This window comes from Lutra lutra, chromosome 11 (assembly GCF_902655055.1).
Source record: "Lutra lutra chromosome 11, mLutLut1.2, whole genome shotgun sequence".
Classification (NCBI taxonomy): domain Eukaryota; kingdom Metazoa; phylum Chordata; class Mammalia; order Carnivora; family Mustelidae; genus Lutra; species Lutra lutra.
The window spans coordinates 80,820,134-80,840,517 of record NC_062288.1 but is presented as its reverse complement, the minus strand read 5'-3'; the positions used below and the strand labels follow the sequence as shown (position 1 = coordinate 80,840,517).

Below are 20,384 nucleotides of genomic sequence, written 5' to 3'. Positions count from 1 at the left end.
GATTCTTGCTTCATTCTACACCGAAACTGGTATGTCCTTGAAAAAAATCACATAAAGACGTGAGAGTGTGCCCTGTGGGAAGAATGTTGGATTAGGAATCAGAAGACCAGGGACAAAGTTGTAGCTTCTCACAATGAGTGGTCTTTCTCAGTCTTGGTGTTTTCAACTGTAAAATGATGGAATTTAATTGGAAGATCAGTCAGATCACTTCCAGTGCTGTAACTCGAATACATATGTGTCCAAGCTGAAAAACATTGGATATATGGATTCAAGGAGAATTTGCAAATATTACCTTGGCTGAGACAGAAGCAGGCAGCTCGTAAGTGCCGATGAGCTACTTAAATGATATAAATGACAGCCAGCATTTAAAATTACGAAGGGCTCCACAGCAAAATCTAAAATGCACCTTTATATATTTTTGGATAACAGTACTCTAAAAAGAAAGGGGAAATGACTATCACTCAAACCCTGAGGATCTGTTCCTGAAAAAAACAAATTCAAATTCATCTTTATTGGCTTTTAGTTAAATAATTTCAAGGACCTACGAACAGAACAACAGGAGATCTACTAAGCAGGTGAGATTGAAGTCAGCTACATGTACTTCCTTAGAAAAGCAAAGCACTGGGAGCAGGCGGCATTCCATGCCCAGGCCCCAATTTTCCATGCCGAGTCATTTAAGGACTGGTATTCTTCCCTCTCCATTCCTCTTCCTGGTTTTTCTCCAAAACCGCCACAGTCTTGTTAGTAGTGGGAAGATGCTACTGATGATTTAAAAAAAAAAAAAAAATCCATTCGTCCAGATTGTGGGAGCAGCATGTGGCAGTCCTCCTGCTGAAGCAAATGTGTGGGATGTCACTGACTTCGGCAGGTGGCCATCAGTGGGGAGAGGCCAGCTGCATACTAAATGCCCCTTCCTGGAAATCCAGGCCTCCGGGGGTCTATTCAGTTGCACAGGTAACAATGCAGGATGCAAAGGACAAGAATCCCAGCTAAGGGAGGGAGCATCCAGTCACAGACCCGTAGCAGTTTCCTTCTTTGTCACCACATATAATGACTTATAAAAAATGTCTGCAACCATTGTCATTATTTTGAAATGGCCCACCATGTATAAAGGAGAAATTAAGAAAATAAAGGGCAGAGGGATTGAAAGGTGTTGTCTGTAAGATCAAAAAGCCTGCCAAGTGCATACATTAGGTAAATCTATAAATCATGATCAGTGGCATACTTAAATAGTCCCGTTGTGTGGGCGATCGGTTAGATTGGTTACACAGCTTCCCACTCTGGCTAATTTTTCAGTGTCCATTTCAGCCAGTCAGGGTCTTCACCTCCAGAGGTTTTAGATCAACACACAAAAATTATCAGCCACTCCCCTGGCAGGCGGCCATACATTCTGGTTAGTGTGTTGGCTGTTAACACAGTTAACTCACCCATTGTAAACGACCCCAACATACCTGGAGGGAGAAGCTCATCTATCAGCGCCACTGAACTTGTTTAAATGAAGAGCTAGATGCGTTTTCATATGCTTCATCGGTTCCTTTGTGAGGGCATTAACCTTCATTTGTAGCAAAGCCAGCATGGCTTTCGATTTAACTATTTATCATCCCCAACCAAAGAGACCAGGTACATGTGCAGTCTACCAGGTGGAAAACATTTTTTAAGGAGGAAGAAGGAGCAGGGGGAGGGGCAGCAGGAGAGAAAGAATCTTCAGCAGGCTCCACAAGCAGCACAGAGCCCAGTATGGGGCTCGATCTCATGATCCTGAGATCATGACCCAAGAGTCAGATGCTAAACCTACTGAGCCACCCAGGTGCCCCAAGACTCACCTATTTTTTTAATTCTACTTTTCTGTTCTACAGTAGGATCTCAGAGTAGTCCATGGCTCAGTTTCTTATAATACTAGTATTTATATTGTGACAAGGGGTAAAATTTCAAGACTGGCACTAGCCAGTATTTTAGTTGAGATTACAAAAATTAAATATTACTTCAAGGATCCTAAATATAACAACATCCATCTAATGTTCAGTGGTTGGAGTGTGCACAGGAGAATGATTTTGAATATGTAGGATGGATGACTTAAGAATTGGGGAAACTCTGTTCCTTTGAACAAGTCTGAGTAGCAGAGCTACAGAAAAAATAAGTAAATAAAATGTCTTTGTGGGATAGCTACATTCATACCATCTTAGTCTTCCTATTTTCTCCCTCGTATATATCCATGTTTAGTCCAGCAATTTTACATGACAGCATTATCCTGCACTCTTTCTTTTTCTAAAACTGCTTTTATTGATGTATGACTGGCATACAAAAAGCCATAGATATTTAATGTATACAACTTAATGTGTTTGGAGATACATATACGCTCATGAACCATCCTCCATGGCCATCAACCAAGGCCATCAACTTTTCCATCACCTTCCAAGTTTCCTCTTGCCCCTTTTGCTTTTTGAGGGTTTTTTTTTTTCCTTTTATGGTAAAAGTACTTATCATAGGACCAACCCTCTGAGTAAATTTTTAAGTATACAATACATTGTTGTTAATCACAGGCCTTATTTTAGGCAATAGATTTCCAGAACTCGCTTATTTTTCATAACTGGAACTTTGTACTCTTTGATAAACACCTCCCCATTTCCATCTCCTTCCGTTTCCTGGGAAACAACTGTTTTACTCTCTGTTTTCATGTGTTTGATTATTTTAGACTCTACGTATAAGATCTTACAATATTTGTTTTCCTGTGTCTGGTTTATGTCACTTAGCATAATGTCCTCCAAGTCCATCTGTGTTGTTATAAACGGCAGGATTTCCTGCTTCTTTAAGGCTGAGTTATTGCCCATTGTATGTATTTACTACCTTTTCTTTTCTTTCTGTGCCACTTTTTCTTTATCCACTTGTTTGTCAGTGGGCATCTGTGTTGTTTCTGTATCTTGGCTACTGCGAATCATGTTGCAGTAGACATGTGAGTGCAGTTATCTCTTCAGATCCAGATTTCAGTTCCTTAGGATATACACTCAGAAATGCCTTCCTTACCCACACATAAAGTAATGTGAATGAGCTACTTATAGACATTCCAAAAGATAGAACATAAGAATTGAACCATTTGCTCATTTGTTTTTTTCCCCTGGAGGGATTTTTTAAAATCTAATCCTAGAGCAGTACTTCACAAAAAAAAAAAAAAAAAAAAAAAAAAAAAAAAAAAAAAAAAAAAAAAATTTTTTTTTTTTTGAAGACCCTGGACTTCAGGAAAGAAAAGTTAGTCACAAGGGAAAGGTGTAACTGAAAGCAGCCTCTGAAAGAAAGAGAGACTGGCAGTTAGTATTGACAATAGATGGAAAACTATCTAATGGATTCTATTAGGGCATAAGGGATAAAGAAATTAAAGAAAAAAATGTAATAGAGTTGGTTTTCATTCTAAGAGATCTAGCGTAGACTCCTCTCACGAGCAGTGTACGTGACTTCTCTGCTCCAGTGACCACTCTGCCTAGTGGCTTGAGTCCTGTGTATTCTGGGCAGACTGATGGATCTGACAACCAGCTGTCTCTTCAATCTGAGCAAGGTACTGCGGAGTTGATGAGTCACATATTTCTAGTATGTGCCCGTGTTGAGAGTTACTGTGCCAGAGCAAACATCGGGGACTCTGCCCTGCCCTCCAGTAATTCATTATCTAACTAGCAAGAGAAAACTTACACATGGGTAGCAATTGACTATCAAGATAGACAATAAAGAAATGAACATCTATAACAATCAGGTATATAGCAAAGTGTTCAATTGGAGATGAGCCACACGTGGCAAAATTCCAATAGTGCGAACAGACTTGGAAGACATCAGGGTAAGAGGTGTGAAAATATGGAACAAAAATTAACCCTTGAAAATTGAGCAAACCAGGCCAAACAGGAAAAAGGAGAGAGGACATTCGAAGAAGAGGATGGAAGTATAGGCATTATGCACAGATTGCTGTTACTGGCAAGGAGGTTAGTATTTTATAAAGCTTTCACACAAATCTCTTCTATAAAGGGAGACTTCTTTGCTTAACAGCCTCCGTTATTCTTTTCAGTTTTAAGGAGATGTTCAAATGTGGCAAGACCAAAACCGCCAAACAAAAAGCTTGTGCTGAGGTGATTAAACAAGAATACCAAAAACTTGGGCCACTGAGGTAAGACACACATGCACGCAGGCGCACAGGCAAACACACCCGTGCACGGATACACGCTGCTTATACTGCAAGTATCTGTTTAAAGCTAAACATGCACGTAATCATCTGTAGTGTATTTAGAACACCTGGTAAGGGCCTTGAACACGCTGACTGTTGTAGATATAACTCAACATAACAAAATGCGTACTTTCGTCTAACTAAAATTTACCAGATAGAATGAAAAGCAGCCAAAGACCCACAGAGGAGTCAAGTCTTTTTCTAGCTGTGCAGATTCTCTCAAATTACTGACATAGAATCATCTGGTTTTTAATGTTTAGTGTTCTGCTAAGATTGCTCTGCCAGTAGTACAGGGAGTTTGTACAAATATCCTGACTGAGAAGATAAACAAAAGGATTGGAATTTTCCCACAGGTATCAGGAAATTGTGACCTTGGTGCTCTTCATTGTAATGGCTCTGCTGTGGTTTAGCCGAGATCCTGGATTTATTTCTGGTTGGTCTGCACTTTTTCCCAAGTAAGCTTTCCGTATTTTCAACCCTTCCTGTTTTATTCTGTTTCTCTCCTTGGTGGTTCCTATAACTCTGAAAGATTGTATGGGATTATTTTCCTTTCTTTCCATTGAAAAGTATGTTTAATTGTAATCTTCCCAGGAAGAAAAATGGTAAGGAATGAAATCCAGGGTAGGACTACAGATAAGATAATCATATACACTGTAACTAAAAGTCAGGCTCCTTTAGACAATGCTGTTTCCATCCTTACAAAATTAGGAATGCAATCAGAAAGCCGTGTTCTGTGCTTGGGTTGGCTCTTCCACTTTGGGCAAGTCACTTGCCGATCAGTTTCTTCATCTGTAAGATGAAGCAAATAATGGCACTTAACAATGGTGCTGCCATTCTCCCTACCTAAGTGTAATATAAATGTTTATTATGTGAGATAAATCCCACTCCATCCTTGTTAATAACCTGATATGGATCCACGTTCTTTGGTTTTTGCCAACTTATTTTTTTATTCAGTTCACTATCTTGTGTTTTTATTTTCTAATTATGTTCATTTTTATGCTAGTTCACTATAAATCTATCCCTACCCCTACTTTGTAAATAAGGAATTCCCAAGTAAGTAATAAGACTGATTGTACAAACTAATCTTAGAAGCTGGGTTGAGTTAATTTTATCTAACAGTGTCTTCTAGACCAGCAGTCATGCTGAGTCATATAAAGTGAGGGGGATGATGATAGTGTGATTTTTCTAAATTAAGGACCATCCTACATATCAATATAAATACTTTGGTTTTGAAATTTGTATTGTTAATCCATTTTTCACTGAAGTACTCGAGTTCCTAGATTGAGCAGATCTCCGATGATGACTTCCTGTCTCACATCCCACAGTAAGAATCCATGTTTGTGGGGACAGAAACCAAAATTGTTTGGGTTCAAAGTATTCTGCCTACATGGAATAAAGAATTCCCTCTCTTCTTGAACCAGGGCCTCATGGCTATGTAGGCATTGCCAACATTTTTTAAAGGTGCAAAGTCTGTGTGCAAATTCCTGGTGAACACACAAGTGCACCAATGCGATATGGTAGCACGTTTCAAAGGATCGGCTTCAGTTGATCAACTTTTTGTTTGGAACTAGGACTTTTCCCTTTGAAAAGTCTAAATAAAACGCAGCATCCAGTTATTCAATGCAAACTATTCATAGCCAACTATCATTTAACAATTTGAATGTTACTTTTTAGTTTTCTAATAGGTTCTAAACCAACGTAAAGTAATTATTTTCCTTTTTAAAATCCCACTCCAATTATGTTAGGTAGGGAGAACATTCTCTAAACACCAGTGTGTAAAAACCAATGAAATCAGACAGTAGCTAATAAAAACCAGGAAGAAAGCCCAGTAGGAAATTCAATATAATCAGTTTCTAATTTCTATTCCTTACAGAAGGAAAGTGTAATTCAGGAGATATTTCGCTTGCAGCAGAACAGAGTATGTTTGCTATAGGCGGGTGCTTGTGTTACCTAGAATTCTGAGAGAAAACAATGGGAGAAGGAACAAAGGTTTAAGAGAAGTGGTTTGAGGATACAAATCTGATCAACTTTGATTCATAAATTGCCAGAGCAAATAAAATTTGTGTAACCTTAATATTTTGTAATAGTGAGACAGCCTTTGTTCATAATAAACTAAAAATAAAATGAAAATAAACTAATAATAAAATAATTATGGTTTTAAAAGTCTTTGGAACAAAATTACTTCAGCATTTATGGCTTGATTTTATTTAAAGTGTCTTCTGTAGAAAATATTTGTAATACAGAGATTCTTAGCATTTAGAATTTCCAAAACTAGAATGATATATCAAGATTTATAGCTACCACCTAATGTTTTCATCCCATCTGTTTGAACCTGGACTGAATTCAATGTGTCTTTTCATATAAAACAAAATCAGATTACATGATCCCTGACCTAATTTGGCAAAAATACCATAAAAAAATTACAACTCAAATAAAAGCAATAAGGAGCAATAAAATAATAAATATTGGTTAAGCTTGTTGAATAAATTATACCAAGATAGATTTTCCTCAGCAAAAAATAAATAAAATCCATATTTAAGGAAAACAAGCTCGTTTATAAAGTTGTCAGATTGAATAAAATAATACACTTCCTTGATTATTTAGACTGCTCAAGTAAATCACAGAAGTAGAGAGTAGTGTCTATAGTATGTACACATTACTGAGTTACAAGGGAGCAAAATAACCTCTAGGGTGTACACATGCTTCTCAGACTACAAAGATTCTAGTTAATATTGCTGATTCTTAAAACTGAGTTCTAATTATTTCTGTCTGTTTCATTCATAGCTGGTTTCCAGGTGCTTCTTAACTGTTGAGGCTTCTGGGAGCCTGTCTTACTTGCTGAAAAGGCCTGGTGATTCTAAGACCCCATCTGTTCCTGAATCACTCTTAATTTGTATAGCAATCATTTATGAGCATCTCATAAACCATTCTAATAATTAATATTCTTGATTGAGTTTCATAGGGCGCAAAGCATTAAATGGGTTGATTTCATTTATATGATATGGCTGGGCCCTATAATCACAGTAGCAGATGTTATATCTTAAAAAAACAGATCAATTTCTTTTCATAATTTAGAGAAGAGTTTTAGAGGACTCCAGAAACACACTTTCCTTGCCACAATTCAATAGTAGGATGTTACACAACAATTATTTATGGCTTTGCCTAGTCTAGTAATTGTTTTTGCTTGTTTCAATTCTCAAAGAATTGTTTCAATTCTCTGCCAGTATAATGAAAAGAAATAATACGAAGAACAAATTGTTTACCAAATCCTTAAGCTTTACCTAAAAAGAAATTTGCCTGTAGGGCTAGTATGTCAGTATATGTATTCATGGTTTTGAAAATAAGAAGACATATATGGAAACAACGGAAACATGGTCTGAGATTTTTGGCTTGGTTGGAAATTTGGTTGGAAATCCATAGATTTTAGGACAGATTATCCAGAATAACTAACCTTTACCATAACTACTACTTATAGGCCAATAGCATAGTCAATTGCTGTTCAGTTCATACAAATTTTTATGCCATTTTTTAATGTACACATCTGTCCTTTTTCAGGTATCCTGGTTTTGCTACAGATTCAACTGTTGCCTTACTTATAGGAATCCTATTCTTTCTTATCCCAGCTAAGAAATTGACTAAAACTACACCTACAGGAGAAATTGGTTGAGTATTATTTATAATTCTGAATCAGTTTGACAGAATTACAAAAATTCTGCAAAAATTACAAAATTCAGTTGGTTTTAGTTAGCACTTAGAACAGGAGGAATGGACATGCTCACATAGCCCCTGACTTAGGATGCCCTGTGTGCACACTACAACCCTTATTCAACTAGCACATGTCCTCCCCTTACAAGAAGGATCATCTTACTTGGCAGAAGTGAGAAGTAGATTTCATTATGCACTGTGGTTAGAATTCCACTTCAAGTGACACTATGTGGTCCACAATAAGCCCACTTTCCCTGCCATAATCAGAATTAATCTTACTATTGGCAAACATAGGAATGAGAACTTGGAAGTCACACTTCATGATGAGCCTTTGGTAATAAATGCTGAGGATCTAAAAAGGTGAGGAGTTTCAAAGGAAAGAGCATTTACAGCGTCATAGTAATCCTGGAGAGAATGCAAATCAAGCCCACACTTAGCCAGAACCTAGTGTCACAAATGAAAGACAAGGTATTTCAGGGGGAGCATTCCTTGTCTTTGTAATACATGGACAAAAAATATGTTTATGTGAACATACCCTCCTTCTCCTAACACCACAAATTTTAAAACATAGGATTCATTTATATCTGTGCTTTATACTAATACAGCTTGTTTTGGGTAGTCAGATTCCTATGCTGTTATTGTGGGACAAATAGTTTAAAATTGTTTAGAAATAGTCTAGCAGAGTTGTGGGGTTTTTTTATTGTTGGGTTTTCTTTTATTTCTCTCTTTTCCTCCTTTTTTCACTTGGATATAACTTGGTATTCATGCAGTTGGGTTTCACACCTGACATCCTGAGTCCAAATTAATAAATGACTGAGTCAGATATCTAGGACATGACATATGTAAATAACATAACATTGATATAAATGCCGTTTGTTCAATACTTGAAATTAGGATATCTCAAAGTATGTTATAAGGAGATATAAAAGTACAGAGAAATAATTTCTATGAGACTCTGAGGACATTGACCATTGCAGTCAAAGTCCTAAGGCCTGTCAATGGCAAGTGTTGAAGAACCAATTCTTGGCTTAAATTTCCTGGCTCCCACATCTGGATCCCCCTCTCAGAAAGAACTTTGCTTTTGTTGGGGAGAAAGAATTTTCTTTGCCCTTCAAGATCCTTCTTGCTGGACTAAGAATCAAGTTGACATAAGACAGATTAATGGTAGAAAGTCAAATATAGTAGTGTACATACAGGGAATCCACACAGACATGGAAATTCCAAAGACAATGAAGCAATATCACTCTTATATGAGCTAAGAAGAGGGGTAAGGGTCTGAGGATACAAAGAGAAGAAAGACCATTAGTGGGAAGGCAAAAGGAGACATTTGGAAAACAAAGGGTGCCTAATTATACAGTTAAGTTTCTTAGGTAAAGAGGAATCTTTATTAATCCCTCTCACTTCCTGGTACAAGCAGGTAGTTGAGGGGTAGGCCCAGAGCTTTTTCTGAATCTTCTGGGTTTTGATTGCTTTTAACTCACAATAATGTTCATGCCAAAGTGGCCCATCTTGGGGCAGCCTGCATGTGGACCCCATACCTCTATCCACCATTCTCTCTCTTCTCATTCTTCAACTCCTATTCTCCCTGATAAACTCATCCACACTAGGTTTAAAAATGAAAAATAAGACATTATATGTTAAATTTTACATGAGAGGTAAATTTCAGAGATGTTTGCATTTTAACAGGATGTATGCCTTAATTCAAGTAAGAAATAGCAAAATTTCCAACAACGGTGATTGTAGGTTTGGTTTAGGTTTGGGGGAAGGAAATAGGAAAAAAATCTCATTAGTAACCCTAAAATCATACCATGTAGAAGGATGCTTGTTACACACAAATGTTAAGTGGAAATAATATATTCATGGATGGCCTTTTTTCTCAATAAGTCAAATGAGTCATTATGACCCAACTATCAAGAGAAATCTTTATGATAATTGCTTTATAAGAATTTTAAGAGTTTTATGAATGATACTTAAATTATTTAATCTGAGCTTTGATTTTAAACTGAAATCCTGATGAATCTATTATGACCATCCTCATGATTTGGAAAAAAAGCAATATTCAAGTAAATATTAGTGAATAAAATTATAATATTATACTGATATTAGAACCAATGGCACATTACATTATGCATAGCAAAAAATAGTACAGTCCGATACACTGCATTGCCCATAGGAGGCAAAGATGTTAGTGCAATGAATGAAATGAATGAATAAGTGAATGAATGCTTGAATAAATGAATGAGTGGCATTAATAAATGACAATGTTATAATCTATCTAAATTTACTCTATTTTATGATCCAATAATTTTTCCAAGTTATGACATTTAAAAAAAAACAAACATTTTTGTAACACAGTGTTCCATCTCAGCCTGGTAGAAATTACTCAAAGTCTAAATCAAGTTCCCTATCTATAAACAATATAGGAATATTAAAAAATTCTTATGAGATGGTGATTTAGGATAATAGAGAAAAATGTCATATTGTCATATTTTAAGCAATGTATAAACTACAGGACTTGTGTTTTTGCAGTTGCTTTTGATTATTCACCACTGATTACTTGGAAAGAATTCCAGTCATTCATGCCCTGGGACATAGCCATTCTCGTTGGTGGAGGGTTTGCCTTGGCAGACGGCTGTGAGGTAATACTCTGTGCCTAAGACATTTAACAATTAACTAGACTTTTCAAAAGAACAGGAGATATTCAAGCTTTGGCATATTCAACTTTAGCCTATCATTTTAATGATGCAGATTTCAATAGCCATGCATTAATTATACTACACAGATGAAGTGAGTTTAGTAATTTTTACAGGCTGTAGGCATAAAATATCATTTTTTTAATGCTGCCCCAATATGGCAAAAGGAATAAAGCAAAGAAGATTAGAATTCTCATACTGTTTTTTAAGAGACAGAGAGAAAGTAAGCGTGGGGTAGGCCAGGAGGAGCAGAGAGGGAGAGAGAGATTCTTAAGCAGCAATATGCTGAGTGCAGAGCCCGACCCTAAGATCATGACCGGAGCCAAAATCAAGAGTCAGACTGTTAACTGACTGAGACACCCAAATGCCCCAAAGATTAGAACATTAGAATTCTTATTCCATAAAATAGTATTAGAAAATTAGCTAAGTAAGAAAAAAGATATAAAAATCATACATACAATGATTCCTAGCAAAACATTTTGTTCATAACTTTATCCTTATTTCATGGTGAATTTTTTTTAAAGATTTTATTTATTCATTTGACAGGCAGAGATCACAAGTAAGCAGAGAGGCAGGCAGAGAGAGAGAGAGAGAGAGAGGTGGAAGCAGGCTCCCTGCTGAGCAGAGTCCGATGCAGGGCTCGATCCCAGGACCCTGGGACCATGACCTGAGCCGAAGGCAGAGGCTTTAACCTAGTGAGCCACCCAGGTGCCCCTTTCATGATGAATTTGAGTAGGTCAGAGACCTACTCAATAGGTCTGCTTCAATATAGGATAGCCCTAAGGCTGTCAAAGAGAGTAAGAAAAAACAGTACTTTATTACTCACTTATTTATTACATATTAAGGGGGAGCCTGGGTGGCTCAGTCGTTAAGTGTCTGCCTTTGGCTCAGGTCATGATCCCGGGGTCCTGGGTTCAAGCTCCACATCAGGCTCCCTGCCCAGCAGGAAGCCTGCTTCTCCCTCTCCCACTCCCCATGATTGTTCCCCCTCTTACTGTCTCTCTCTGTCAAATACCAAGGGGGAGAAAAAAAAAAAAACACCTCTGTTGCATATTAAGTACATTAAAGGTACTTTTTACATGTTTATTGAATGAAGTCCAGAGAGAATTTTACATAACTATGGCTAATATTATATTATGTCCAATTTTAGGAAGAAATAAAACCACCGTGAGGAATAAAGTTGCTATTTCTTTGGCTTATCCTCTATCCAGTTTATAAAATGTCAAGTCTAGGGAGGCCTTTGTCACTTGAAGTCATTGTAGGACTCTTTAGAAGAAAAGTTATCTTCTCAAAAAGTCCATGAAAATTTTTTACTTTGACTCATTAAAAACCTCTCATTTCTGTATTTCAAAGCCTTCTGTGAAACACTTAAAGCTCATAGCTGTTCCATTTCCTTATTCAGTCATCAAAGTAAGAAGGATAGTGAGAGAGAGGTGTTGTGGTCCAGGCTTTTAGTTTCTGGAAAGTTAATTTTTTAGTTTTCTCAAGACAAATAACTATCCACTATCTTCTTAATAGCCTATAGGGAGACTTTTTTGCTTCTGACTTCATTGTCATTTTTTCTGTATGGTATTTGGACACTGAGCTCTCAGCTATACGATTTAGTAAGGGGTGAAAATCTTTGAAATTGTCTCCATTCTGAGTGCCACTTACAATGTTGTTTTACATCAGATTCGGCTTGCCTCATAGACCACTCAAATGTAAATGATAGATATATAAGGCAAATACACTCTTCTACTATTACAGCAAGAATGAGATCTGGTTTCTGAGAATCAATAACTTCCATTCTTTTGACTGATAATTTGAATTGTGAGGGAATAAGAATCAGCAATTCTGACATTGATATAAAATTTGTCCATCTCTGCTTCCCAGAATTTCTGTCTGAATTGGACTCCAGATACTCAAAGGGATTTTAAAAGCATTGGCCAGACCCTAGAATTGCAAAATCTAAGAAAATGAGAAGTCACAGACTTCTTCTGATATACTAGGCTCTCTCACTGGCAGAACTAGGAAAACCCTGGAGGGGAGTCTTGAAGTTCCTTATACACAGAATTGAATTTCTATGGGATATCTAGAATAACCCTACCCTTGAGTAGGTTTTACTGAAGCTATGAGCTTCAAAAATATGTTACAAAGATTTGGAGACATTTACTCTTCTAAAATTTTGTCTCAAACTGTAATTAGTTTGGCAAATGGCCAGAACTAGATAACTCTTCTGTTTGGGAGAAGATAGCCGCTAGCTACTAAAGCATTCAACTCTTTGTAATTCCCTGTCTCTTAAATGCCCTTTAACATAGTTTTAGCATAATCACAGTACACTAAGTGACTCAGGTATGAGTAATATTCATATACTCATAATGGCAAACTTTAAACTTTGATTTAATTAAAAATGTTGATATATAAGTAAAAGAAATAAAGGGACAGGAAATATATGTATGGTAGATGGTGTAAGAAAGCTAAATCCTTATGTAACATGTTAGTCAGTAAATAATGTCTCAATTTGAAAATGAGGAAAAGGCATAATTTAAAAAGTAGCCATAAATAGCTAATAGGGGTTGAAAGTTGCCTCTGGAGAACACAACTTAGGAGATGTGAGAGGTAGACCAGAGGACTGCCATTTTCCTAAAGCCCTATAGTACCAAATGACTTCCCAAAATATCCATATATATTAATTAGATAAAACTTAATTGAAAAAATGTGGGAAGACTATTCAAACTTCCTAAAGCATGTCAGTAATATTAAAATAAGAATAATTGAGGGGCGCCTGGGTGGCTCAGGGGGTTAAGGCCTCTGCCTTTGGCTCAGGTCATGATCCCAGTGTCCTGGGATCGAGCCCCGCATTGGGCTCTCTGCTCAACAGGGAGCCTGCTTCCTCCTCTCTCTCTCTCTGCCTGTTTCTCTGACTACTTGTGGTCTCTGTCTGTCAAATAAATAAATAAAATATTAAAAAAAAAAAAAAAAAAGAAAGGCCTAATTACACCTTCTTGGGGCGCCTGGGTGGCTCAGCAGGTTAAAGCCTCTGCCTTCGGCTCAGGTCATGATCCCAGGACCCTGGGATCGAGCCCCACATCGGGCTCTCTGCTCAGCAGGGAGCCTGCTTCCTCCTCTCTCTCTCTCTGCCTGCCTCTCTGCCTACTTGTGATCTCTGTCTGTCAAATAAATAAAAATCTTTAAATAAAAAATAAATAAATAAATAAATAAAATAAGAATAATTGAGAGCTCCTCCATGTCAAAGCTACCTAGATCTTCCAAACCATGAAAAAATATGGAAGATTAAACTTCAACTTTAGAAATGGAGTTCTTAGAGCAAGTGATAGAATTTATACATTTAAATTGTGTCTGCTTAAAATGAATTGCTAATGAATAATATTGCAATTTCTTTTCTTTTTTTAGGAGTCAGGACTATCTAAGTGGATAGGAAATAAATTATCTCCTCTAGGCTCCTTACCAGTATGGCTAATCATTCTGATATCTTCTTTGCTTGTCACATCTTTAACAGAGGTAGCCAGCAATCCAGCTACCATTACCCTTCTTCTCCCTATATTATCTCCATTGGTGAGTATCTCATTCATCTGCTTTTATACTCATCCAAAGAGTAGTGTTCTACTTTGCTGGTTTTCATATTGTAGTATAGAATCAATTTTTGGCATGTATGATCTTCCTATAAGTAACTTACAGAGTGATCTTTATTTGCATTAATACATTTTTAGGAGGCCTAACTCAGGAGAACTCTTTTCTTCCACATTCAAACAGCAGGATCTTAAGAGAACCACTTACTTTCTCTCTGCCCAGATTTTTCATTCACACACAGTGGGAGGGTCAGCCTAGATCCTTTCCAACTGTAAGATTTTGGGAGTCCATGTTTCCCGGCAACTTCAGTATTTAGATCTCTAACACTGACACTTCCCCCTCCAGATTATTCCTCAATTTCGGAGAAGTGGTTCATATAAATGATTTGCAAGTGAATGAAGAGCTAGGCTTACATTTCAGGCTTTAAGCTTAAATATCTTAGACACAGTTTTCTACAGCCCAGGAAATAATTTTATAAGATAAGTGAAAAGCAGATTTGTAAGGAGAGAGAGGAAAAGACAATCTTCCTTTTTTCTCCCCACCTAGCTAGCAATTACAAGAAATAGCTGAGGTAAAATGTTTTTCTTATTGGGACACCTGAGTGTGGTGAGAGGATAGCACTTTAAATTAAGAAGGATTGCCCTTCTGGAATTGTTCCTCTATAGCTCAAGGGGCATATGTTAGCATTCTTGAGCTGCTGCTTCATGTTAGAGAAGAAATGTAGACAGTTTATGTGGGTAAAATATCTTTTACTTCTCAACATGGCACAGTTAGAAAATAATGTGATAAATTAAGAATAGTAGTAATTCTTCTTCTGTGATGATCCCTAAGCCAATTTTAAATTATATATGGCACATATATAAGCTTTGGAGCCAGAGGGACTCACGACCCTTCATAAGTGTTCCTGCTTGCCAGCTTTGTGTTTGGATAAGTTACTTTAGCTTTTCTGGGCCTTAGTTTCTTCGTCTGTTATTTGGGGCTATAGTAGCCATCTTATGGGTCATTGGGAAAATTCAGTTACTTTACATAAATGCACACACACACAGAGCACCTAGCACTAGATAAATAATAAATTGTTTCTGTTTTTATTTAGTTCCTGGAATAAATGATACTTTATTTTCTAAATGAGCTGTACTACTTAAATGGGCACCAATAACTGTATAAAAAAAATAAGAGGAGGAGACATTTCTGAAAAATACTCTTCAAGTCATAACTGCATTTGTGTGTACAGTATTATGTTTAGATTTTAACCTGCTTCTGGGAAAGCTTATCATAATGATTTTGTTCATTTTGATACTTGGTGTCTACCTCAAAATTTTACCTAGACTCCTTTTTATCTTTTCCAACAGGCTGAAGCCATTCAAGTGAACCCTCTTTATATTTTGTTACCTTCTACTCTGTGTACTTCATTTGCATTCCTCCTTCCAGTAGCAAATCCGCCCAATGCTATTGTTTTTTCCTATGGCCATCTAAAAGTTATTGATATGGTGAGTGAGCTGAAAGATAGCAGTCAGATCCAGTAGACATTTTTATGTGTGATATCTTGGGTTATCAATCCTTTTACACATTAATCAGCTGCCAGGAAAAGCCTGGCTTGAGTTCTGCTTCTAAAGGTGAGTACATGATTGGTCACAGAATTGTTTTTAAGAATGATAACCGAAGCAAACTTGCCATTTGAATTCGCAGTCACAAATATAAAGATACTGAATGCGTCAGTAATGTCCTAAAAAAATGAAAAGAGCATAGAATATGTTTAGCACAATGGCTTGAAACTTACATGTCAAGATCAGGATCCAGTTTGACATAGGCAAAAGGAAGAAATAGGATTAATGAAATTCGGCAATCATGCACTTTGGTTTTCTGTCACAAATATTTTGCAACCAATACTTGCTTCAAACAATACACCGGACTCAGTACCTGCCAATGAAAGGTCATCTTTCTTGTTTTGATTCTAATAGTGGCACCTAAATAATGGGACATTTAAGTGATAAAACAGGCATTTTTGTCAATACAAAAGTCGTGGTAGTCCAGGACTAGCTTGAGAATAGTCTAGTCTACCACCAATCTTGATTACCAACTTCTAAACCAAACAAGAATATAACGAAGTAAATTCAGTGAGCTTACATGCAAATGCAGTTCCAAGTAAGTCCCAATTCTCTCCTTCCACACACAATCCTGTCCCTACCCCCCTGCAATGTGAAAACTCTGGAAAGGTCTCTATGCAGAAGTCACATAATATCCTTTTGAAAAAGAAGTTGTGCATAAGATAATATAACCAGTGTCCAGTGTATGTGAACTTAAAAAAGTAGAGGCAGGATTCCAGAATAAATGAGTGGCTTACATGGATAGTAAAGGGGGCCTCTGTAATAATCATTGCTAGGTATCCCCTTTTGCTTTGGGGCTCCATGTTTTAATACAGAGAATGCAGAGATAAGCAAGCTTTCTCTGGAAAGAGATAATAAATATTTGACACTCTGGGCCATATGCTCTCTGTCACAACGACTCAGTTCTGCCGTTGTATCATGAATACAGCCAACAACAATATGGAATCACCATGGGTGTGGTGGCATAAAACTTAACTTACCAAAACAGGTCATGAGCAGTAGTTTGCCGACCTCTGTTTTAATGGATAGAAAGCAAATTTGAAATTTTTAGTGGATGCCAGGATGATGATATAAGAACCAGAAAAATGAGAACTCTAAGGAAGATGAATAGAAGTGGCATTTTATTAAATCTCAGTAAGAGAATACGGAAGGCTAAACTAATAATAGTATTGAGTGAATATGAAGGATCCAGTTATCATAGTGACCTGAACCTTATCCACTGAAATACAAGACCTCAAAACTCATATTCGGATTTAACATGCAATGACAAATTTTTAAAGGGATTTTTTTTTTTTTGTATCATAATGACTCCATTATATTCCTAAGAGGGACCTCCTAGAATCTCCAACTAAATGTCATTTAGTGGGGGACAGAGTCTCTTTTGACATGAATGGAAGAACTCATTGTTTCATGAAATGACAATTTATACTAATCATTTATGCTGCATATAAATCTGACATATACTTTCTGCTATAGTATTCTGATTCTCCTATAGGTTTTCTCTTCAGAAAACTGATGTTTATGCTTTTTCCTGTTCAAGGTTAAAGCTGGACTTGGTGTTAACATTGTGGGTGTTGCTGTGGTGATGCTGGGCATGTCCACCTGGATTGGGGCTATGTTTGACCTCTCTACTTACCCTTCCTGGGCTCCACCAATCAGTAATGAGACTATGCCATGACAAGCATGAATCCTATGACTGACTGTTGTACGGTGAGTTTTGAGAACCATTGAGAATTCACTGCAGACTTGGCATTGGAAAATTGATGACACATCTAAGTTAGTCGTTATGTCACTACTGTGGTTCCCGGAAACACCCAAAACCTGATGTCATAACCCAGAGTTCACAATCCCTTTGAGATGTAACCAAAGAGCATCTACATGCCTTTACCAAGAAGCCCACAGCTGAGATTTTGCTCATGGACCATATGCATCCTACTTCAACATAAGAGTAATCTATTACATGACCATCAAAGAGATTAGGTGATTTGCTTCATTTTACAGTTTGGGTTTGATGTAGCATTTCAAACATCAATTTATTATTTTAGAAACTTCCCATAGAAATAGGAAATAAAATATACCGATTAATTAGGTACTTGAATAAATCATTTCTGTAGTGTTGTTGAAGGGAATTTGTTGAAAAACCCAAAACTGTGGCCAGCTGGTGGTACAGAAAAAAGGTTTAATCTGATTGAAATACACATTCTCTCATTTTAAAAAGTACCAGATTATTCTTGATGTATGCATATAGTATGAAAATTGAAATTGAATTAGTAGTTTCAAAATTATAGTTGAATCCACTAAACAAAAGAAAACTCATGGATAAGGATTAATTTCTACTTGGCCCTATGTTAGATTAATATAATTCACATCTTTAATATCTCAATGCACTAAGAAATGCATTTTGTAGAGCTGTGAATAATGCTTGCTATGATTTTCACCGTTAACACAGTATAGTCATAAAAGAAAGCTAAATACTATAAAACTATTAACACATTTATGTGTATGTATAACAGTTTTGCTTAAGTATTTATCTTACTTCAGAAATATATAAAGTCAGGGGCATCCGAGTGACTCATTCAGTTAAGCATCTAACTCAATTTCAACTCACGTCATAGTCTTAGAGACGTGAGATCGAGCCCCATGGCAGGCTCCACGCTGGGCCTGGAGCTTCCTTAAGATTCTCTCTCCCTCTCCCTTTACTGCTGCCCCCACCTCAAAAAATAAAAAATAAATAAATTTTAAAAAATTAAAAAATAGAAATACATAGTGTCATATGTAAAAACAGGAGATTCAGGGGCACCTGAGTAGCTCAGAGGGTTAAGCCTCTGCCTTCGGCTCGGGTCATGATCTCAGGGTCCTGAGATGGAGCCGCATGTCGGGCTCTCTGCTCAGCAGGGAGCGTGCTTCCCCCCTCTCTCTGCCTGCCTCTCTGCCTACTTGTGATCTCTCTCTCTGTCAAATAAATAAATAAAATCTTTAAAAAAAAAAAGGAGATTCAGAAATTTAAATGAATTATCACTATGTATAGAGACAAGAAAAGTCATATAACTCCATTATTACCAACATTGAGGTGAAATAGCAGATAGAAAATAAGAATAAAAATTTACAAAAGAAAAATTATTCATGGGCAAACAAAAAGGAAAGGAAAAGAGATCTGAACATTCAAACAACAGTGGGAAGAGACTAGTCTCCTAATACTCAGGATGTGAAGAGGAATGAGGTCTATTGACATTCCAAAATCAGACTTACAGGGAGAAAAATGACAATCAAAAACAAAATATTGCATGCTCAGTCAGGAAAAGAGGGAGAAGTTAAAACATAACAATTCTCACACTAAAAATAAAAAGGAAGACAGAACAAGAAAATACCTTTGGTATTTTTAAACTTTGCAGAAATAATCAGGCCTGGTTTGGGTTTTTTTGCAAAGGATAGTATTTATAAAGTTGTTCTTAAAAATAAAATATAATAAAAAGTCTCTTAAAAAGGAAGATATTTCTTTAAAAAACTATATGATAGATTGTCCATTATTTGTTTATTAATTAGTGCAAAATTTATCATTTTTTAAAAAGTTGTCCATTTAAACCTTAAAATACAGTGCTTCTTTATGTATATCTTCTAAGTTCCCTCTGTTCACTTGTTTCTTTCCTTATCATATGTTGCACATTTACTTATGATCAATAGTATTTCTTTTTTGCTTTTTTCTGTCATTCAATTTATCACTGCTGAATTATATTATGTGATGAATGCATTTTAATTATGAAAAATGAAATGACTTTTCAAATTAGAATGAGTAAGTTTTGCTCTCAAGAAAATAATATAAGCATTTCAACTTAAATCATTTTAATGAATTACTTCCAACAGCTGTCAGTACAGGAAAAATAATACTTAGTCAAAATTTGTTTAAATGCGCCGTATCATTCTCTTGCTACATCTTTCTCTTTCGTTGCTGTATCAAAAATGACTTAAGCCATCCATTTCACATTTGCCCTATTTACATCAAAGTTCTCAAACTACTTTAGTCTTTGAAAGTTTTCAAAAGGGAATCTGAACAGATGATCAAACAAACCTCTGTCCTCCCACTCTATGGTAGATAGTGTTTTTGTTATTATCCTGATTCTTACTTAAAGGTTAACTAGAAATCTTTGTCACTTTAAATCCCAGTATCTTACTTAGGATTGGATCTTTCTAGATAATAGTAGCAATTTCACTAAGTGCCTATTTACTGTCTGTTCATACAAGTGCTTGGAAGACTCCACTGGCTTATGTATATCCTTCACTCCCCTCAACCGCCTCTGAACATGTCAGCATCTCTAGAATTCAGCCTTCCTTCTTTTCAAGTGACTGCACTCTTTCCACCTTACTTGGTATCCAAGGCTTTGTTCTTTTCAGCCTGGGAGGTCGGGAAGTACACTTTTAGCCAATGGCACTAATTAACCCTATTAAATAACCCTATTACATAGCCCTACTAACTAACCCTATTAAAATCCTATTTTAAATTACTAAAACAATATCCCAATGCCTTAACTATTTCTTCACATGTGTACTACATGGTATTATATTTTAAAGATTTATTATTAGATGTATTATTCTGTCTCTGCCATGACTAAATAT

General features: G+C 36.5%; 1 protein-coding gene across 7 annotated transcripts in view; it reads left to right on the top strand.

Annotated features, from left to right (window-relative positions):
- Positions 1-20,384, top strand: part of SLC13A1 (solute carrier family 13 member 1) — a 126,574-nt gene that overhangs the window by 73,443 nt on the left and 32,747 nt on the right. For 5 of the 7 annotated variants that reach the window (XR_007121475.1, XR_007121477.1, XM_047694886.1 and 2 more), the window contains 7 exons: positions 4,046-4,144; positions 4,555-4,656; positions 7,757-7,863; positions 10,436-10,545; positions 13,993-14,154; positions 15,519-15,656; positions 17,314-17,483. Coding sequence is in view for 4 of the 7 variants with exons in the window: in XM_047694886.1 (XP_047550842.1) it covers positions 4,046-4,144; positions 4,555-4,656; positions 7,757-7,863; positions 10,436-10,545; positions 13,993-14,154; positions 15,519-15,656; positions 17,314-17,451 (856 nt within the window). In the remaining 3 variants the exon portion in view is untranslated. Of the gene's footprint in view, positions 1-4,045; positions 4,145-4,554; positions 4,657-7,756; positions 7,864-10,435; positions 10,546-13,992; positions 14,155-15,518; positions 15,657-17,313; positions 17,485-17,578; positions 18,510-20,384 lie in introns of those variants that run through there. The other 2 variants (XR_007121476.1, XM_047694888.1) reach the window with 2 other exon arrangements.